This window comes from Oryctolagus cuniculus, chromosome 6 (assembly GCF_964237555.1).
Source record: "Oryctolagus cuniculus chromosome 6, mOryCun1.1, whole genome shotgun sequence".
Classification (NCBI taxonomy): Eukaryota; Metazoa; Chordata; class Mammalia; order Lagomorpha; family Leporidae; genus Oryctolagus; species Oryctolagus cuniculus.
In genome coordinates, this window is record NC_091437.1 from 99,148,076 (window position 1) to 99,169,376 (window position 21,301).

The following is a 21,301-nucleotide window of genomic DNA, read 5'->3' on the forward strand; positions in this document are numbered from 1 at the left end:
ATCTGGCGCCCCAACCGGGACTAGAACCCGGTGTGCTGGCGCCGCTAGGCGGAGGATTAGCCTAGTGAGCCGCGGCACCGGCCAAACAGTGACTTTAATCATGGGTTCTTTTTAAAATTATAGTTTGTTATTTTGGCTTTAACACTAGTTTATTATTTTAGCTTTTTGTTTTGGCTTCACACTGTTCAGCTTTAATGCTGGGATTTTACTTTAGCTTATTATTTTGGTTGCACGCTGATTACAGCCTTAATACTCATTTTGATTAATTTTTTTAATTTTGAATAGTTGTTTTGACTTTACACTGACTCTCTTAGCCTGTGAGGTTCAGTGTCTCAGGTATGGTAGGACTTCTGAGATTTCATCTTGGACCAGGTGGTATTCTTTTGACCTCCTGAGATTCGAAACCCCAGGAGTGACTGGCAGTCTAGGATGGCATTTCTCAGACTAATAATAATGATAAAAAGGAGAAAAATTTTTTAAAAAATCCAGTGGGCTAGTAAAATAATGGACCCCATTTGGTAAACAAATGGAGACTCTAAGGTGTCAAGATTGTGGCTAATGTAAAGTATCTAAGTCACATGCTTAAGGATAATTAAGCTCACAAAGAACTCTGTTTTTATCTTCTCAAGTCCTACAAAGAAACTGTAAAGCTGTATAGTTGTATATACATTCCTACAGACTTGCCTCTAAGGGTACAATTTAAAAACTTGCCATGGGATCCCAAATCCCCTTGAGTTGGATGGTAAAAATAGCATATTAAGTGTTAAGGTGATCTTATAGATAGGATTAAGTGTTTAATAATAATAATAATAATAGATATGATTAAAGAGAAATAAACACTCCAACATGGAAAGCAGTCCACAGAGCAGACTCATAGAATGGTAACTGCTTTAAGCAACAATCTGACCTCAGAGTCAGGCCTAAAGGCATTTTGATCTGGCTGAAAAGCAAACGAGAGCATTTCAGGCATAGAAAACCAGGTCATCAGTATAAAAAGTATTCCTACATGAAGGACCTCTATAGGTGAGAAACCAGTGGAAAGATGTGGTCATCAAAGAAGGATGTACTTTTCTCTGAAAGGGCAAGAGAACTTCCACTTTACTTATGGCCTTGTCTAAGTACTGATGGAGTTTGTGGATTCAAAAGGCTTCCATAGTCTAGGCAATTCATGTCAAGAGCCTTGGGTGATCACTGACATCATATATATGAGTGTTAATTGCTAAATTAACAACAGGAGTCACTGTGTACTAACTTCCCATGCAGGACCTTTGTCCTAAAAGTGTTACAGTATTACAATTAATGGTAAAACATGTTCTCAAAGATTTACTTTGTTTTTTTTTTTTTTTAAATGAGGATTCTTATTTATTTTTTTGACAGGCAGAGTGGACAGTGAGAGAGAGAGACAGAGAGAGAAAGGTCTTCCTTTGCCGTTGGTTCACCCTCCAATGGCCGCCGCTTTGTTTTAGGGTGCTAAGTAACAGATATTATGTCGCATAAGTTTTAGTTATGTCTAAATGCTTGTAAGGGATTTGCTATTCATAGGTATTTCTTTAAAGTTAATTAAGTGTCTCAAACATGGACTCTTGGATACATGTCTCCCTGTGATATTCCTATCTCATATGCTTTAAGGCCAAATGGAAAGTACAGAATGGTTAAAGGCCTCAAGGACTACTAATGAGACAGTTGTTTCAATGCATTTTATTGTGTGTTAAGCCTTTACCTGAAGGTTAATTTCTTCTGCATCCATTAAACCCAGAATCTGGGAAAGTGAGGATGCAGAATTTCCCCAACAAAAGCTCAGGTTTCTAAATAAGAGGTAATTACTTGGAATGTATTCTAACCCCAGGAAAGCATGTTCTTTCAGTCAAGAGGAAAGAAGCTATTCTATGTATAGGCTCACCACAGACTAAAAAGCTGGTAAGAACATATCTGGGAATGGCAGGATTCTGTGGAATATGGATTCCAGGATTTGGATTCCAAGCCTTTGTATGAAGCTTTAAAAGGCCCTGACACACACTGTGCTAGACAGGGGAGCTACAAAAGGTGTTCCAAAGAATTCAAGAACTTTTCAACAGAAGCTCCAACATGAGGAATCCCTGATTAAGCCATTCACCTTGTTTACTGAAGGATCCCATTCAGACCAGTTGCAGCTTAAATGGAAGGAACATTATTAATAAAGCTAGCCAATTTCATCCCTACGGTGGCTAAAAAGATGAAGCTCTCTGTTTCTTCAACCTGCCATCAAGGAATACGAAATTTCACTGGAAACAGTAGTGGCCAAATTTCTCACTTTTCCCATCTCAAAGCTGAAGACACCAAATCCTGCTGTATGGTTCCTGGGGAATGTGGTTTCACAACAGAAAAGCTAAACCAAGAACAGCAAAGACTACCTCACCAACGAAGCTCATGCTCATAAAACAGGAAGGAGTGTCATCAAGGGCAGTGGGCCACTATGCTAAATTTCCATTTCTCCAGAGGAACAGACCATTCATCCATAAAAACCATCCAAAGGACACTGGGTTCATTTGACACAGAATGTGGGCAAGTTCAAGCCTGAGGGCACTCCTGGAAACATGGAGAATTTGGTAGTAAGTAATCCACAGGAACCTAATAATTTCATGGAAACAATAAGCTACAGCATAAACCAGCTAGTTTTCTTGGGGTCAGAATAAACCACAAAGAAACAACCTCAACAGCCACTTAATTCTATCAGACTGGGGATAATTTATGTCTCATAAAAACAAGAGAGCAATTGGTCAGCAATTAATGGAGCCTGCTGAGTGTGATAATAACAGGAGCAGAAAGTTTAGCAGAGATCAGAAACAGACAGTAATCGAGAGCCCTACTAAACCCACTGTCATCCCCAGTGATGAGCATGCTCAAAAATGCAACATGAGCCAGGCATGTGGCACTGTGGTTAAGACAATGTTTGGGACACTTGCACTCCGTATCAGAGTCCTGGTTCCAACTACCTGCTAATGCACACCCTGGGGAACAGCAGGTGGTGTCCCAGGTTGTGAAGTCCCTGCCATCCACGTGAAAACCTAGATTGGATTCCCAGGTCTTCGCTTTGCCTCAACCCCATTCCAGCCACAGTGGCATCTGGAAAATGAACCAATGGATGGGAACCTGCTTTCTGTCTGTTTCCCTTTCTGTGTCTCTCTCTCAAACAAATTAAAAATAAATAAATAATAAAAGGAGTGTGCCCTCTGGAAGCAATATCAGAGGCTTCACACTGTAAAACAAACAAAAAAAAATTCACAAAGCAGTGTAGCCAAATAAACCACAAAGATAAGCCCAGAAGATGGGAAGGAATCAGTATCCAGAGCTGTTAGAACATATTACCCAAAATGTCCAGTCTCCAACATACCATTTTGGAACACGCAAAGAAACAGGAAAATGTGACAAAACACACAGCAGCAAGGAAAAGCTGGCAACAGAAGATGTCGTGGCCAATGCTGTGGCTTAGTGGGTAAAGCTGTCGTCTCCAGTACCAGCATCCCTTGTGGGCACTGGTTTGGGTCCAGGCTGCTCCACTTCTGATCCAGCTCTCTGCTGTGGCCTGGCAAAGCAGTAGAGGATGGCCCAGGTCGTTGGGTCGGTGAGCCCTCCTGGGAGATCAGAAAGAAGCTCCTGGCTCCTGGCTTTGGATCAGTCCAGCTTTGACCTTTGCTGCCATTTGGGGAGTGAACCAGCAGAAGGAAGAACTCTCTCTCTCTCTCTGCCTCTGCCTCTTTCTAACTCTGCCTTTCAAATAAATAAATAAATCTTTCTTTAAAAAAAAAAAAAGTAGATGTCAACTCTCCCCAAACGGATACATAATTTTAACACAATACCTATCAAACTCCCAGAATATTTTTTGTAGGGACAAAATTACTTTAAAATTTATGTGGAACAGCAGAGGAAGAATAACCAAAATAATTTTGAACAAAGAACAAAGTGAGCAGCATCATTTCTCCAGTTTCAAGACTCATCATGGGGCTGGCACTGTGGCCACAAAGGCTAAGCTTCCATCTGTGGTGCCAGCATTCCATATGGGCGCTGATTCATGTTCTAGCTGCTCCACTTCTGATCCAGCTCCCTGCTAATGTGCCTGGGAAAGCAGCAGAGGATGGCCCAAGTGCTTGGGCCTCTGCACCCCTGCACCATGTGGGAGACTTTGAAAAGGCTCCTGGCTTCAGACTGATACAGCTCTGGCCACTGCAGCCATTATGGGAGTGAATTAGCAGATGGAAGACCTTTCTCTCTACCTGTCCCTCTCTCTGTAATTCTGCCTCTCAAATAAATAAATAAAATCTTTAAAAATAAAAAAAGACTCATCATACAGCTATGGGAATCAAAACTGGTTTTGGCAAAAATGCTAATCACATAGATCAGTGGTAAGGAATAGAGAACTCAGAATTAAACCCATATGAATATGGCAGGTGATTTCTGGAAAAAGCAAACTAATTCAATGGAGGAAAGACAGCCTTTTCAACATGTGTTCCTGAAGCAGATGGATTTTCACAAGCAAAAAAAAAAGTGAATTCAACCTAAGTCTCACATTTTATACAACTATTATCTCAAAAAGGAGCGGTAACTTAAACACAAAATATAAAATTACTAGGGGGAAAAAAAAAACAGAGCCTATTTGGGATCCAGGACTAGGCAAAGAATTCTTAGATTTGACACTAAAAGCACATTTATAAAAACAAAAATAAATAAATAATATCCCAACAAAATGAAAAACTTTCTGTGTAAAAGACCCTTAAGAAGATGAAAATATAAACTACAGACTGGGAAGCTGGACCCAAAGTGGAGCGGCCAGGACTTGAACTAGTACTCTATATGGGATGCGAGCATCCCAAGCAGCGGCTCAACTCCCTGCACCACAACCCACCGGCACTGGTTTTTGTCACACTTTTCTAGGAGCAGTGGACAGAACTGCCGTAATCTGGATGCCCAGGAGTTGCTGAAAACTAAGAGTGGGGCTGTCTGCTGTGACTAGCAGAGCTTAGCATGATCCAGATAAGGCACATAACTGAGGTTTTCCTTCAGGAGGAAGGCAGAGGAATGAAATGTGCATCTTACAGTCTGGCTCTTTATAGGATTGCCAGAAGGCCTGAACTGGGGTGCTGACAAGGAGCCTGCATACTTTGGATGGCCAACTGGCTGCTGAGGAAGGGGGAGACAGAGCAGCTCGCTGTTAGAGAAGGGCATTATTGCAGACTCCAAGGGCAAGCAGATTCCCAACTCCTGAAAAAGAAACTGACAAGCCCTTGTAAGAAGTCACACCTCTTTTAGGGTTCCAAAAACCCCAGTATCTTATTCAAGCTGACTGGTCAGAGTCTTCCCTGTACAAAGCTATTCCATCAAGACTGGAGAGGTGCTGTTTTTTTTTCAAGTATGTACTTCCCAACACAAAGTTATGAGACACATAAAGAAACAGGGAAACATACCCCAAAGAAACCAATCCTAAAGAAATGGAAGTATATGATCTTCGATATGGGTACCAAGACTAAAAAAACAGGGAAAGGACTTCAACAAAGGGCATTGTGAAAACTAGATACCCTCATGCAAAAGAATAAACCCAAGTACTTATCTTATGCCATACATAAAAAATAACTCAAAATGGATTAGACTTAAACATAAAATCTGAAATTATAAAAATCCTAGAAGAAACATAGGGACAAGCTTCATAATACTGTCTTCGTAGTGACTTCTTAGTCATGACCCCAAAAATGCAGGTAACAAAATCAAAAATAAGTAAGATATCAAACTACAAAAGCTTCCACACAGCAAAGAAAACAACAAAGTAAAAACGCAACCTCCAGAATGGAAGAAAATATTTGCAAAGTACACATCTGAAACAGGAGTTAACCTTTAAAATATATAAATAACATCTACAAGTCAATAGCAATAAAGACAATTTAAAAATGAGGAAAGCTTAAATAAATACTTCTCCAAAGAAGATATACAAATGGCCAATGAGTATATGAAAAAGCACTCATTCAGCACTAATCATAGGGAAATGCAACTTAAAACCACATTAAGATATCACTTTATACCTGGCAAGATGATCATTAAAAAAAAAAAAAAGAAAATAGAAAATAACAAGGGCTGACAAGAATGTGCAGAAATTTTAACAACTGAGGGAATGTATCATGATGCAGCCACCATGAAAAGCAGTACGAAGTTCCTAAAAAAATCAAAACTAGAACTACCATATGTTCCTGAAAGTCCACTTCTTTCTCCAAAAAGAACTGAAAATAAGATCCCAAAAAGATATGCACACTGTCATAATTATAGTGGCCTTACTTACAATAACCAAGAGATAGAAACAATCTACAGGTCCACTGATGGATGGATGGACAGAAAAAGAAACAGTGGTAACTGTACACACGACAGAATATTACTAGTCATAAACATAAGGAAATCCTTTCCCTATCCCCCAAAGGTTCTCCAGTGTTGTACCCCTACTCCCACTTCAACTTTCCAACTTTCCAATAGTCTTAGTACACTCACAGTGTAATAAAATAGTGTGGTTCTTTTTTTTTTTTTTTTTTTTAGGAGTAGGGAGAGTTGAAGAATAAAGGAAATCCTGTCACATGTTACATGGATGAACCTTGAGGACTTTATGCAAAGTGAAATAAGCCAGTTACAGATCAACAAATAGTGCATCATTCCACTTACAGGAGGAACCTAAATTGGTTAAACCCAGAGAATCAGAAAGCAGAATATAGGTTACCATGGGCTAGGGGGAGAGGGAACCGGGAAGTTACCGGGCAATGGGTAAAGTTTCAGTCATGCAAGATGAAAAAGTTCTGGAGCTCTGCTGTACATCATGGTGCTTATACTTAACAGTACTGTACTGTTCACTGAAAAATTTACTGAGAGTACATCTCATGTGTTTTTTATCCCAACAAAAAATATTTAGTTAAACTTTTAACTAGAGAAGGAAGAAAAAAAAGTCTGACATTCTATAATTACAGAAAACATGACAAAATAAAGATCACAATAGTAACAGTAGCAAATGAAACAGACTGGGGTTCAGCTATCTGGGCTTGAGTTGGACCAGCAGATAGCCTCTTTATCGCTTTAAAAAAAAAAAAAAACACCCTGTGAAATGAATTAGACTAGAGGAGCTTGAAAATCTCTTCCAGTTCTAGTAGTCTATGAATCATCTTAACACAAACCAGAAAGCTTGGAATAAAAGAATATAGTTGAATAACATCACTCAAACAGCCTGTTGAGTGTTTTTAAAAATGGACTATTACTAAAGTTTTTTAAGTCTTAAAAAAATCAAGCAATGCAGATGTCTGTTCCACTGATGTAATAATGGTTAAAACAAACATTTCACATAGTTTCTCAGCTATTTAGTGTTTTTACACAATCCACCCAAAAATCAATCTGATATCTGAAACAACAGTTTGGATATTTTCCATGTTATAAAATATCCTAAGTGTTTATTCAAAAATATTCTGGTACATGACATATAAAAATCCGTTTAAAAATATGCAAACTTAATTTCCGTGGAATTTCTTTAAAACAATGCCTTTTATCCTTAATGATCAGCAAGTGATATTATCTAGAAATAAATGCATTCTGTAGGGGCAAATGCACACAACATGGAATCAGAAAACCTAAGTTCAAGTTTCATTACCTCCAACTAAATGAATGTCTTTGGACACATTATAAAAATCACATTAGTTTCAGTTTTCCTGTTTGCAAAATGAAAGGCTGGATATTCTCCAACTTTCATATGTAAGGCTCCATATATTGTTTTTCTTCTATGCACACAAAGTTTCATGGATCTGTCAGACAAATTTCACTAAGTATCAATTAATCACCTTTCAAAGATGGACAACCTGAGATTTCACAACTTTCTGAAATATGAATCCAAATAAAATTCTAACCTAAAGCAAAGAAATCTACTAAGAATAAATTACTTACTTCTATTAAGTTGTTGAAATATCGGGGGTGGGGGAGCAACACTGTGGTGTAGAGGGTTAAGACGCCACCTGAGAAGCAGGCATCCCATATGGACCCCAGTTTGAGTCTAATGACTGATGGCTGCTCCAGTTCCAATCCAGCTCCCTGATAATATGCTTGAGAAAAGCAGTGGAAGGTGGCCCAAGTACCTGGGCCCCCATCACCTAGGTGGGAGACCCAGAAGAAGCTCTTGGCACCTAGGTGGCAGATCCATAGGTAGCTCTTGGCTCCTGCTTTCAGCCTGCCTCAGTCCTGACCATTGTGGCCATTTGGGGAGTGAACCAGTGGGTGGAAGATGTCCCTCTTTCTACCCCTCCCTCTATCCCTCTTTGTAACTCTGCCTTTCAAATAAATAAAGATAAATATTTTTTTAAAAAAGGCTGTTGAAATATCAGTAATCCCACCCATTACTCTACTCAGTCAAGCATCACCAAGCTGAGAGTTAGAGGTCTTAATAATGGCTAAATGTCTAGGATTCTCTTTCAACCAGGCTGGGAGTTGCTAATTGATGTATAATTATAATATACAAATTATTATATTCACACAAAACATGGACCACAAAACATGTGATCCACAGAAGGCATATACCATGGTGGTCCCACAAGACTTCTAATGTTTGCATAAGAACAAAGCCATTTAACAAATTTCTCAGATTGTATCCCATTGTTAAGCAACAAGAGTACCAGTGGAAAAGAAAGGGAAAACACACTGTATTTCTTTCATCTGTTCAAATATCAGGCACCAGCAATGTCAGGGACTATGATATATTTTATATATTTTTATATATATGTATATATATATAAAACTCCACCTGGGTCTTCCATGTGGGTAGCAGAGGCCCAAACCCTTGGGGCATCATCTGCCACCTTCTCAGGCACAGTAGCAGGAAGTGGGATCAGAAGCAGTTACCAGGACTGAAAAATGTCATTCCAGTATGGTATGAGAGTGTCCCAAGTGGTGGCTTAATCTGCTGTGCCACAATGCCGAGACTTGATGTATTTTTTAAATAAAAAACAACTATTTTTATTTATTATGTTGTAATACAGCAGGTCAAGCTACCATTTAAGACACATTTATCCTATATTGCAGTGCCGATTTGAGTCCCTGCTGCTCCACTTCCAATTCAGCCCCTTGTATGTGTCTGAGAAAGCAGTGAATTCTGGCCCAAGGACCTGGACCCTGGTCACCAACATGAGAATTCTGGTGGGAATTGATTCTATTTGGCCTGGCCCTACCCCGACTGTTGCAGCATTTGGGGAGTGAACCAGTAGATAGAAGATCTCTCTCTCTCTCCACCCCCCTCTATATGTGTGTGTAACTACCTTTCAAATAAAATCAATAAATCATCTTTTAAAGAGAAATCACCAGAAACATTAAAACAGTATACTGCAGTCAGTAAGCACTTAGAATAAAGGAAGCATGAATGATGTGCTCATACACAGAAGTTTTAGGGAAACTGTCACTGCATTCCTGAATCTTAACAGCTTTCATAGCGCAGTTTTTCACTCCTTGTTTCAGTGCTCTATGGTCAGTGCTTTGACAACTCTTCTGTCTCTTATTCATGATGTCAAGGGGATTTTTATTTTTCAATTATTTGTACTCCATATAGTATATGCAAGAGGATCAAAGACCAACCATATCTTCATTCACATTTAAAGTGACTCATGTGAAAACTTAATGAAGACTCAATGATTAAAACTGCAACAAGAGGTCTGGCATTGTGACATAACAGGTAAAGCTGCCACCTAAGGTACCAGCACCCCATATGGGCACCAACTTGTGTCCTGGCTACTGCACTTTCACTCCAGCTCCCTGCTAAAGGCCTAGGAAAAGCAACAGAAGATGGTCCAAGTCTGTGGTTCTCTGCTATACACGTGGGAGATCCGGATGAAGCTACTGGCTCTTGGCTCCAGCCTGGTCCAGTCCCAGCTGCTGTGTCTATCTGGGGAGTGACCAGTAGATGGAAGATCAATCTCTCCTTGCTTACTCTCTTGCCCTCTCTCTCACTCTCTATCCCCCTCCCTCTCCTTCTGTAACTCTTTCAAATAAGTATATAAATCTTAAAAAAAACAAAAACAAAAAAAAAAAAAACAGCAAACTGGTTTTAAAAAAAAAAGCATGGTATATGAATAATCAGATGAACAGAATAAAATAGGGGGCCAGTGCCACGGCACAGTAGGTTAATCCTCTGCCTGCGGCACCAGCATCCCATATGGGCACCGGTTCTAGTTCCAATTACTCCACTTCCAATCCAGCTTCCTGCTATGGCCTGGGAAAGCAGTACAAGATGGTCCAAGTCCTTGGGCCCCTGCACCTACGTGGGAGACCAGGAAGACGCGCCTGGCTCCTAGCTTTGGATTGGCGAAGTTCCGACCATTGCGGCCATTTGGAGAGTGAACCAACAAAAGGAAAACCTTTCTCTCTGTCTCTCCCTCTCACTGTCTGTAACTCTACCTCTCAAATAAAATAAATAATCTTTAAAAAAAAAGAATAAAATAGAAAATCCAGAATAAAACATAAGTAATACAGAATATGGTAACAGTGAATTTTTAATCTAGTGGAAATACAATTGGATTCATATTTTCAGTATAAATCTCAATAGATCGAAGATTTAAAATTTAAAAAAATGAAACTGGATAAACCCCAGAATATAATAAAATAATTTTTTATAATCTCAGAATGGGAAAATAAGTATTGATTATACCAAGATTATAAACACTATAAAAGAAAAACTTATTTAAGAGGTCATTCAGGCTGGTGCGGCGGCTCACTAGGCTAATCCTCTGCCTTGCAGCGCCGGCACACCGGGTTCTAGTCCTGGTCGGGGCACCGGATTCTGACCGGTTGCCCCTCTTCCAGGCCAGCTCTCTGCTGTGGCCAGGGAGTGCAGTGGAGGATGGCCCAAGTGCTTGGGCCCTGCACCCACATGGGAGACCAGGAAAAGCACCTGGCTCCTGGCTTCAGATCAGCGCGGTGTGCCGGTTGCGGCGGCCATTGGAGGGTGAACCAACAGCAAAGGAAGATCTTTCTCTCTGTCTCTCTCTCTCTCACTGTCCACTCTGCCTGTCAAAAAATAAAAAAAAATAAAAAATAAAAAAAGAGGTCATTCAAATACAGCAAAAAGAAAAAACGACATATAGGCTCATACAGAATCCTACCAAGTTAAAAAAAATAGACCAACAATTCAATTCTAAAATTAGATATGATATGTCAATAGATGACTATATCACTGATAGTATAGAAATGGCTAAAAAATGCACAAAGACTATGCTCAGTCTCATAGGAGAAATGCAAAATAAAATTATACTGAAAACTAAATTTCAATTATTGGATTGGCAAAAAATCCAAAAGTTTTCTAGCATACCATATTGCTTGAGGCTACAAGAAAACAGGAAATCCCATATATTGCCAGTAGGAATATAAATATAAAATATAAAGTGTCTTTTGAAGGTAATCTGGCAACATCTATCAAAATTAAAAGAACATTTATTCTTTAACTTAGTAATCCTCTCTTGTAGGAATTTATCCCCAAGACATACTAGTATACATGTTAAATGACCCATGTATGAGTTTTTTACAGAGCAGTATTATTTATAATGGAATAACACTGTAAACGATCTATATACCCATCAATCAGAAGCTAGTTAGACAGACACATACACAGAAATTCACAAGATACCTCAAAAGTATTTGCAGAAATGGAATTAAAAGGTAAGTTTATTTTACTATAATATACATTTCTCAAGATGAAAGGACCTTCATGTCATTTAATGGCAAAAGAAAATCACAAAGCAACACACTTATCAGGAATGTCAAGGGATTATATACTTATTTGAATTTTCTTGTACACATAAAGAACGATTCTAGAACAATATGAGGATATTTCAAAGAGTTTGTAGAAAATTGCTTTAAAAGGCAAGCTTATTTTGGTACAAAAAGTTTTTGAAATCCACACATACTTCTTAATATGCATTTTTCATGAACTTTTTGAAGACCTATCATGTGTACAAACACAAGAAAGTACCCAAACGTAAGTTCTCTGGAGGTCAGGGCAGAAATTGTTCTAATGAGGATGAAAGTACAGGGAGCTGTATTTTTTTGCATTTCTTGATTTTTTTCTCATTTAAATTTCAAGTGAAAAGAAAAAATTAAAAGAAGACTATGACATAATGGAATTTGAACTCAACTTCAATTAAATTCATTATCAAGAATAAAATCAAAGGTAAAAAAAAAGTGACACAAGATTTCTACTGCTGGCCATAAGAACTGTATGCTTTAAAGGGCTCTCCCACTACAAAACTACCAGAATTTCCTACACATCTGAGCTTCTTTTCCACTCAAAAGTGGATTCCCAGAAATTCTTAGATTTGTCCGCCAGTAAATAGTTCAAAAGTGTTCATGATGACATTGCTTGTATAGACTGTACACATCTAACCCAAATACTCCCAAATCTGAAAGGCTCCAAAACTTTTTGAGCACTGACACAATAGCACAAGTGGTAAATTTCATACCTGACCTGAGGTAATAAGTTGCAGTCAAAACATTAAGTGCACTAAGAATACTGTATAAAATTAATCTTTATGTGTATAAGATGTATATTAAGCAGAAATAAAGTTTGTGTTTGGACTTGTGTATCATCCCCAAGATATCTCATTATGTATATGCAAATATTCTTCAACCTAAAAAAAATCTGAAATCTGACACATTCCAAGCATTTCAGCTATGAGATATTAAAATAATAATAATAATAATATTAAAAATATTTGGGACATCAAAAATATCCCAAGTGTGAACCATTAGGATAAAGGATATATCATTATGGAATATTCACAGCATGGATGAAACACTATATGTAACAAAATAATCTTTAATTTCAATGATGGGGCAGAAGAAAGTTCTAAGAAGACAATAAATAATATGATGCTATTTTTCCTAAAGTTAAAAAAAGTAAAACTAAACAAATACTGTTAAAGGCTCATATTTACTTAATAAAACTATAAGGAATAGAGCCTGGGCAACTTTGCAAAATCCACAGAGGGTGAGCCCGTGTTCTGGGGAAGGCATGGTAAGCAGCAGACTATGAATGAGGGGGTAAGGTGAAGGTAAACACACTGGCATGTTCCAGTTCTTCAACAGGTGTTGGGTTCGTGGGTATTTATTTTACTATCATGCCTATAACTGGTACAAGGTTAAAAACACTGTACATCATCAAGTACTGCCAATTTTTTCTTTAAAAAAAAAAACAGGAAAATTTAACATTCCTTGGTAAATTGTTAACTTTGAGATTTTATAAAACGCCACCTTTCTAGATAAAAATAAATGAGTAATTATGAGAATTACCCTTATGTTCTCATTATACTTATTATACAATATGTCTTTGATAACAGAAAATCAATGGAGTACTTCTTAATTTTCAATTTCTGAAATTTGTTTCTCATCACTATGACTTGGTCCTACTTTGGAAAATACTAACTGTATATACTTTTAATCCCCATAGACCTCTTAGAATAAAGATTTCCAGATTTCTATACTTTAGAAAATGAAACTTCAGGCAGACTTGACATTTCCTCTTCTTGCTTAAAAAAAGTCAGAAAGGTTTCCCAAGAGATATTAATAGACTGATAATTGTGCTGTCTGATATACAATATTTATGTTTAAATCCAGAGTATGTATTTCAGGCCATAGTTTGTGTATCTGTGTTTTAAATATACTAGATTTTTTTTTCTGATTACAGAATCAGTGTGTGTTAAGTATGGCAAACTAATCTCTTCCATTTTTCCATAGTGTTTTAGTGACACTTCAGAAAGAAGTAGGCCTAAGCATTGTGTGCTTATGACTAACCCCCTTCACAAAGGCAGAAGTAACTCCCAGTCCTACCAGCAAACATGTCAGGACAGGCTTCCTCAAGAGGTGTAATTCTTTTTAAATCCCTGACAATTTTTATGGATCCGAAATCATATCACATTTATTTTGTCTGACCTTTCTTAATTGTTGAACAATTTTTCACTACTTATTGTCTTTCCTTCGAAACTGTTTCCTGAATGCCTTTGGTCATTATTCTATTGAGGGGAGGGTGCCTTTTTTTTTTTTTTTTTCAATTGACCTGTATGTATTCTTTGTAACCAGTTGCTATATATGCTACAATTTATGCTTTCTGTTTGTCATTCAGGTTTTTATTTTCTTATACTGTTCTCCGAATTCATTTTTAGTTTTATGTATCTAAATCTATCTTTTTCTTAACGGTTTCACCCTCTGCTCTTATGCTTAAACACACTCTCACAGTATGATGAACAAATGCATCTGTAAATCACATGGTTTACTTTTTCAAAAAAACTCATCTGAAATCTCTTCTTGTGTGTAAAAATGTCAGGCAAGTACTTAAAAATCATAAAAACTTAAAAATCATTAAATATTTCCTGAGAATATTTCAGAAAAAATATGCTATCTCTGCTACTCTATAAGGCTTGCCTTCTATTTTCAGATTACTTATCCTTTAAATGAGTTATGACTTTAACAATAACCAGCATGATTAAAACAGAAGAAAGCTTAACAGCACCTCTAACTTTCCTAGATTCAGTGGTTTTTAAAAGGCAATAACTTAGGGCCCATGCTGTGGTGAAACGGGTTAAGCTGTCACCTGAAATGCCTGCAATCCATTTGGGCAGCGGTTCCAATCCCGACTGCTCTACTTCCATCCAACACCCTGCCAATGCACCTGGAAAAGCAGCAGAGGACAGCCCAAGTGCTTGAGCCCCTGAACCCACGTGGGAAACCAGGATGAAGTTTCTGGCTTTGGCCTGGCCTAGCCCTGCCTGTTGCAGCCATTTGGGAAATGAACCAGAAGTAAAAGATTCTCTCTCTCTCCCTCACTGTCTCCCTCCCTCCCTCCCTCCCTCCCTCCCTCCAACTCCGATCTTCAAATAAATAAAATGTCTTAAAAAAAAGAAGGTCATAACTTCACACCAATCCCACACAGCCACCAATATAAAAGGAAGAGGCTATCTGGAACATTTGGACCTCTCTTTGTTTGTTCAGGTGAGGAAAAACATTTGCATCTGCAGTCTAAGATGGACAGCAATGAAGATATGCAATACGTTGCTATTGCCCCTGACCACTCCAGCCGAGCAGCCCTCTATTCATGGTATCCAACTTCGAACAAACACTTCCAGGCTGCACCACACAAGTAACCCATCAATCCTCTACGTAAGATCACTACAAACCCCTACAAACCCGCTCACTTTTACATTTGCAACACAGTACTTATGTCTACATAAATAATTAAGCTATTTAAATATAAATATGATCACTCAAATGTATTCATATGAAACTAAATTTATATTTAAATCCAACTAGTTCCAACTATTTGAATTGTCTCATTACAAAATGGTTTCTGTTATGGGAGACCCACAAGTTCAGGGAACTCTCTGAAAGCACTCTTTTAGAGGGCTGGTGTTGTGGCATAGCAGGTAAAGCCTCCACTTGCCACCTGACATCCTATATGGGCACCAGTTCAAGTCCCAGCTGCTCCACTTCTAATTCAGCTCCCAGCTAATGCTCCTGGGAAAGAAGCAAAAGATGCCCCAAGTGCTTGGGCCCCAGCACCCACGTGGGAGACCCGGAAGAAGCTCCAGCTTCCTGGCTTCAGCCTGGCCCAACCCTGGCCATTATGGCCATTTGGGGAGTGAACCAGTGGATGGAAGCTCTCCTTCTCTGTCTCTCCCTCTGCCTATAACTCTTTCAAATAAATAAAGAAATCACTGTTTTAAAAGAACACTATTTTGGCCAGCGCCGTGGCTCACTAGGCTAATCCTCCACCTGCAGTGCCGGCACACCGGGTTCTAATCCCGGATGGGGCGCCGGATTCTGACCGGTTGCCCCTCTTCCAGGCCAGCTCTCTGCTGTGGCCAGGGAGTGCAGTGGAGGATGGCCCAAGTGCTTGGGCCCTGCACCCCATGGGAGACCTGGATAAGCACCTGGCTCCTGCCTTCAGATCAGCATGGTGCACCGGCCACAGCGTGCCAGCCGCGGCGGCCATTGGAGGGTGAACCAACGGCAAAGGAAGACCTTTCTCTCTGTCTCTCTCTCTCACTATCCACTCTGCCTGTCAAAAAAAAAAAAAAAACCACTATTTTAAGAAATATTATATATTAATGTATTATCTTAAAAGTATAGCCCTCACACCACTTCCCTTAAATAAAAAAAGAAAGAAAGAGAAAAAAGCAGAGGCTGCAAATGTTGCCCTCGGTCCCAGCGTCACAGCATTGGAACAGTGCAGCCTTCAGTTTCAGGAGGCACGGTGTTCAACAATTCATACACATGACACAAGTGCTAACACTTCTGGCAAGTCAATTAAGATCCTGAAAAGGTCAATGATAACTCTATCCCATCTCAAAAGGATTTGTCTTGGGCTATCTGTAATGAACCTAGAAGAGCCAGCATATTTCACAGGGGCTAAATAAAACTTTTCAAAAGGTTAATGGAAAAATATTTATGTGAAAAATGCCTCCAAATAATCTTTTAGTGGGTGGATTCGGCACATACCAGTGAATATCTTTGAGCTTAGTCCAATTTTGAATTAAGCCAGAGTTCACCTTTAAGAAACAATGAACCTGTTTTTAAGTAAAACCCTGTATTAATAAGAAACATGGAATGTGACTATGAAAGAAAGATATTATCAACTGAACTGTATCTAAATATTTTACAAAGTTTTCCATGAGCCGTCAATAGATCTTTAAAATGCATGATCTTTTTAAAAACTTGTTAGTCATTCATCTGTAAAAACCTAGCTTTTCATGTGTATGCCAAGCATAAAATTGCCCCATGCTAAATTTAACACAAACCTCACATTACAGAGTTATGTGTTCTTGTACTTCAATATAATTATGACAGTGATTCAAAGGGTAAAACACAGAATCGTCTAGTTTCTTTGCATTTTAGTACAATGAAGAAAGCCTGAGAAGCATGAAAAAATTAGGTCCATATTTTAAATCTGCAGGCAATCAGGCCAGGAAAATAAATTGAGGAACCAGGCTATGTAATCACAATCACTTGCAAAACCATTTAAACTGTTCTTTAGTAGTAATTGTTAGCAGTTTCTTATGACTGTAATCTTTTAAAAAGATCTTCCACTTGAAAAATTAAATGCACATGTACATTAACGCTTTTTTGTCTACTTATAGTTAGGTGCTAACTATACTAGATTAAAACTCTCTCCTTTCCCTTTTCCAATTCTGGATTCCTTTCGTTTAATTTTTGTACTTATAGTCTCAAGTTGATTTTATACTATTTATCCAAATGATAGTTGGCTAAGAAGTGTAATCTTCAAAATTACAATTCTAAAGAAATGCAAAGTTTAACAAAGAAAACACAATGAATAGAGCCACTTCATAATGATTCTGCTTTTCACAAATAAGCCACCTTTTCAGATGGTATTCCAGGATGGTTAAGAATTATACAAATGTGACATAGCTGAAGGCTCTTGACATTATAAACTGACATGTGTAATTCTTAACAGAGTATACTGAAGAGTAAGATGTGAAATGAACTGTTCCCAGTCAGACAATATGCCAGCAAGATAGACAGTGCTGGCAATCTCAAATTCCTGTCTTCCCCAACATGATGCCACCCCAAGAGAACTCAGCAAACTTCTAACAAAGGTATTCTTCACTGGACAGACAGCTCTCAGAGCATTTTCTAGCTCCAGGAACTGATTAAGTAGAAGAGAAGTTAACCTCAATGTCACCATGATATATGAATTCAAATTAGTTTTCAGGTAATTGATTCATTACCTGGATGACCAATTCCTAAGCAGACCAACTTCTTCCAAATGTATTTAAGCAGCTTTGAGCTGGCTCCAGGAACCCCACAGTGAGCCCTAGCTGCAGAGAAACGAAATAGTTACTAAATTTCGGAGCTCTGATACTCTTTGCTAACTGGAAGCAGCACCACTCTTCATTTAGAGGAGACTTTACCTCATTTTTCTTTTACTTGAAGTGTAGGGAGACATTTTTATTTCAAATTCTCAATTTGTATCACTGTAGATCAGAAGAATTCCTAAAGTGTTAGCAGTTTGGTTAAGCTTTAAGCTCGCTTCCAACAACTTTACTGCTGCTAACTCTATGTCTAAGGAAAACCTTTTATGCATTCTTACACACTTCTGATCAGTTAAACTCTCTGGTCTCTCTATGATAACCTTTTCCATACCAACAAAAGAGTTCCAGTATCCATTAGCAAGCTAAAAAAAGTAAAAGGAAAGCAACAAATATACAATGATAAGGGTCAAGATATCTTGTGCCTGCAGGTTATCTGCAGTGTGTTTCATGTGAAAACTGTCTAATTAATAATTATCAGACTTCCATATTCAAATACATAATGCTTATATTCTTCCAAAAATGTCTAGTGCCAAAATGTAATTATTCAAGAATAAACTATACATTCTTTGGTTACTTTGTATATGCTAAAAGCATTTGACAGATAAAAAGTGGAATGTATGCAAGCCTACACAGAATTATATCACTTTTACAAAAGTGGGACAGACAAGATGGAAGGAAATCAGCCTTCATTATGTACAGGCATTCTGCTAAGTACTTTCCAGAAAACGGCAACCAATTTAATACTTCTTACATTCCTTTACTAAGTAATTATCAACCAATACATTCAAACATCAACAGAATAAAACACAAACTCTAGGAATCCTGAACTGATTCCACTTTTTCCTAGGGCTGTGTGCTAGGCCCACCACATTCATCACCCCTATGTACAGAGTCCAACAGCTCAGAGGCACATTAAATTACTCCCAGAAAGTAACCCAAGAACACCATTACCTCACGGAAATATTCTTTTCAAGAGGCTAGTTTTGAAGATCCAAGAATTCAATTCTTATGAGTACATTTTGATAAGATTTATTACTACATTATTTCATACTTACATCAAGAGATGAGTTGTTAATACCATACACTAAGAATCCTTCATTATGACAATTTGTAGATTTAAGTTTTTTCAGTATACAGAATTTGTAAGAGGAAGAGAGACAGTGTTAGAATTGAGCAGCCTGAGTATTTTCACTGGCTGAACATTTTGATTCATTGGTTTACAGTAAAATGGTCAAATCAGTGAAAACACAGACTTTCAACAGAAGGTGGGTAAGATATTAAAGAAAAATGTCTATACCTCCAATGCAAAGTACCTCGATCATATACATTTGAAAAGAGAGGCAATCTGACAGTATTAGAAAGTGGGACATGATTGACCAAGTTTTTCACTGACTTTATGAAATATTAAAAATTCTAGTGACAGAAAAATGTGGAGAATGCTCATGGCAATGTTAAGTGAAATAATAGAATAAAAACTTTTATCTATAATTATATAAATGCCCAGGTACATAAATTAGAACTGAAAACAATTGATCTGACAGCATCATCAGTTTATAGATAAGTGCTACTTCAAAATAATCTCTATATTAGAACAATATGGGAAGGCAGTGGAGGATGGCCCAGGTTCTTGGGCCCTGCACCCACATGGGAGACCAGGAGGAGGCACCTGGCTCCTGGCTTCGGATCGGTGCAGCGCGCCAGCCGCAGCGCGCTGGCCATAGTGGCCATTTGGGGGTAAACCAATGGAAAGGAAGACCTCTCTCTCTCTCTCTCACTGTCTAAATCTGCCTGTCAAAAAAAATGACAACTTAAAAAAAAGAATATCATCACCTGTGTGTTAAATGGTACTCTGCAAGGACTTAGCCACATTAAGGATATGAGTGTGTGTATTATAGTTTTCTAGTTATTCTGTCAGTTTCAGAAAAGCAAACACCACAACTCCCCTGTACTCTTCCCAACATTTAACACACCAATACCCAGTGATACTTGGTCATTGAGCCACTGATGAACACCAAGTACAGATAACATAAAAATGAAAACTTACTATTGTTTGCTGGTTCAGGAAACCCAGCCTTTGGACCACTCCATCCTTTGTTTTCCCCTGTCTGAGAGATTAAATAAAAATTATTTAAATCCAGAGAAACAGGCTTATTCAAAAGGAAAAAAAAAAAAAAGACACATCTACTTGAGTCTTCAACCAAGCTAAGGAAGGATGTATCATGTACATGTTCTTCACATTCTCTCTGTCTCTGACCCTGGGACAATGGCTCTGAGAGTGAACAGTACAATGTCTTCTATCCTTTTCTACATTTGAGTCTATTTCTAAATCTCCTTCTGCTTACAATTTTAGGCATCAAGAAAGCCTGATATTCAGTGTGTGTGTATGTGTCTGCACATACGCATGTCTGTAATATTAATAATATGTTACATACATGTAATATATTTATAATATAGAAAATTTATATTATGAAAAATGGGCTCCACGTATGTGATTAAAAATAATGCTTATTCAAAGAGTAAATCATCATCATCATCACAAGTACCAGAGTGTCAGATTATCAACAGAAATGCTATTATGTCCATTCCAGAACAGTCCTATGATAAGCACCACCAAACATGAATACTGCTAATAACATACACAAAAAATTGAAAATGAAGTCTCAACTTTAAGCAAAACATTTAAGTAGCACTGTGACTTTTGCCAGATGATCTCTGTTTTTGTATAAGATACTTTCTGACAGTTTGAGGTAGTAAGTATTCTAATCAAATTAATAAGTGACTTTAATTGGCTATGTTTTCTTTCTGTAGAGCTAGTATTACGGATACAAAGTAACCCAGGGAAAAAAAGCTTATTACTTTGTATCAGCATTTTGTTATCAGATGCCAAAGGTCACATGGATAAATTAATTCCAAATACAAACACAAAATACAATTCTCTCAAGAGGTCTCCTAATGCTCAGTTAAAAAAAAAAAAGTATTCTTACTGAATTCTATGCTATTCATTTTCATTACGTATCGTAGAGTGACTCAAGGAAAGATATAGTAGCAAAGAAAATAAAGAATCCTAGCCGGCGCCGCGGCTCACTTGGCTAATCCTCCGCCTGCGGCGCCGGCACCCTGGGTTGTAGTCCTGATTGGGGCGCCAGATTCTGTTCTGGTTGCTCCTCTTCCAGTCCAGCTCTCTGCTGTGGCCCAGGAAGGCAGTGGAAGATAGCCCAAGTGCTTGGGCCCTGCACCCGCATGGGAGACCAGGAGGAAGCACCTGGCTCCTGGCTTCAGATCAGCGCGGCGCACCGGCTGTAGCGGCCATTTGCGGAGTGACCAATGGAAGGAAGACCTTTCTCTCTCTCTCTCTCTCTCTCTCTCTAACTCTGCCTGTCAAAAAACAAAACAAAACAAAACAAAACCCCAGCAGTTTCCTATGAACCAAGAAGCATCTTTTTTTCTTCCTTTAGTAC

General features: G+C 38.3%; 1 protein-coding gene across 47 annotated transcripts in view; it reads right to left on the bottom strand.

The window, feature by feature from the left end:
- The window catches only part of STAU2 (staufen double-stranded RNA binding protein 2), a 365,466-nt gene that overhangs the window by 157,605 nt on the left and 186,560 nt on the right, over nucleotides 1-21,301 (bottom strand). For 25 of the 47 annotated variants that reach the window (XM_070075210.1, XM_070075196.1, XM_070075195.1 and 22 more), the window contains one exon: nucleotides 19,888-19,948. In XM_070075210.1, coding sequence (XP_069931311.1) covers nucleotides 19,888-19,948 — 61 coding nt within the window. Of the gene's footprint in view, nucleotides 1-17,759; nucleotides 17,850-19,887; nucleotides 19,949-21,301 lie in introns of all 47 variants that reach the window. The other 22 variants (XM_070075186.1, XM_070075201.1, XM_070075198.1 and 19 more) reach the window with 1 other exon arrangement.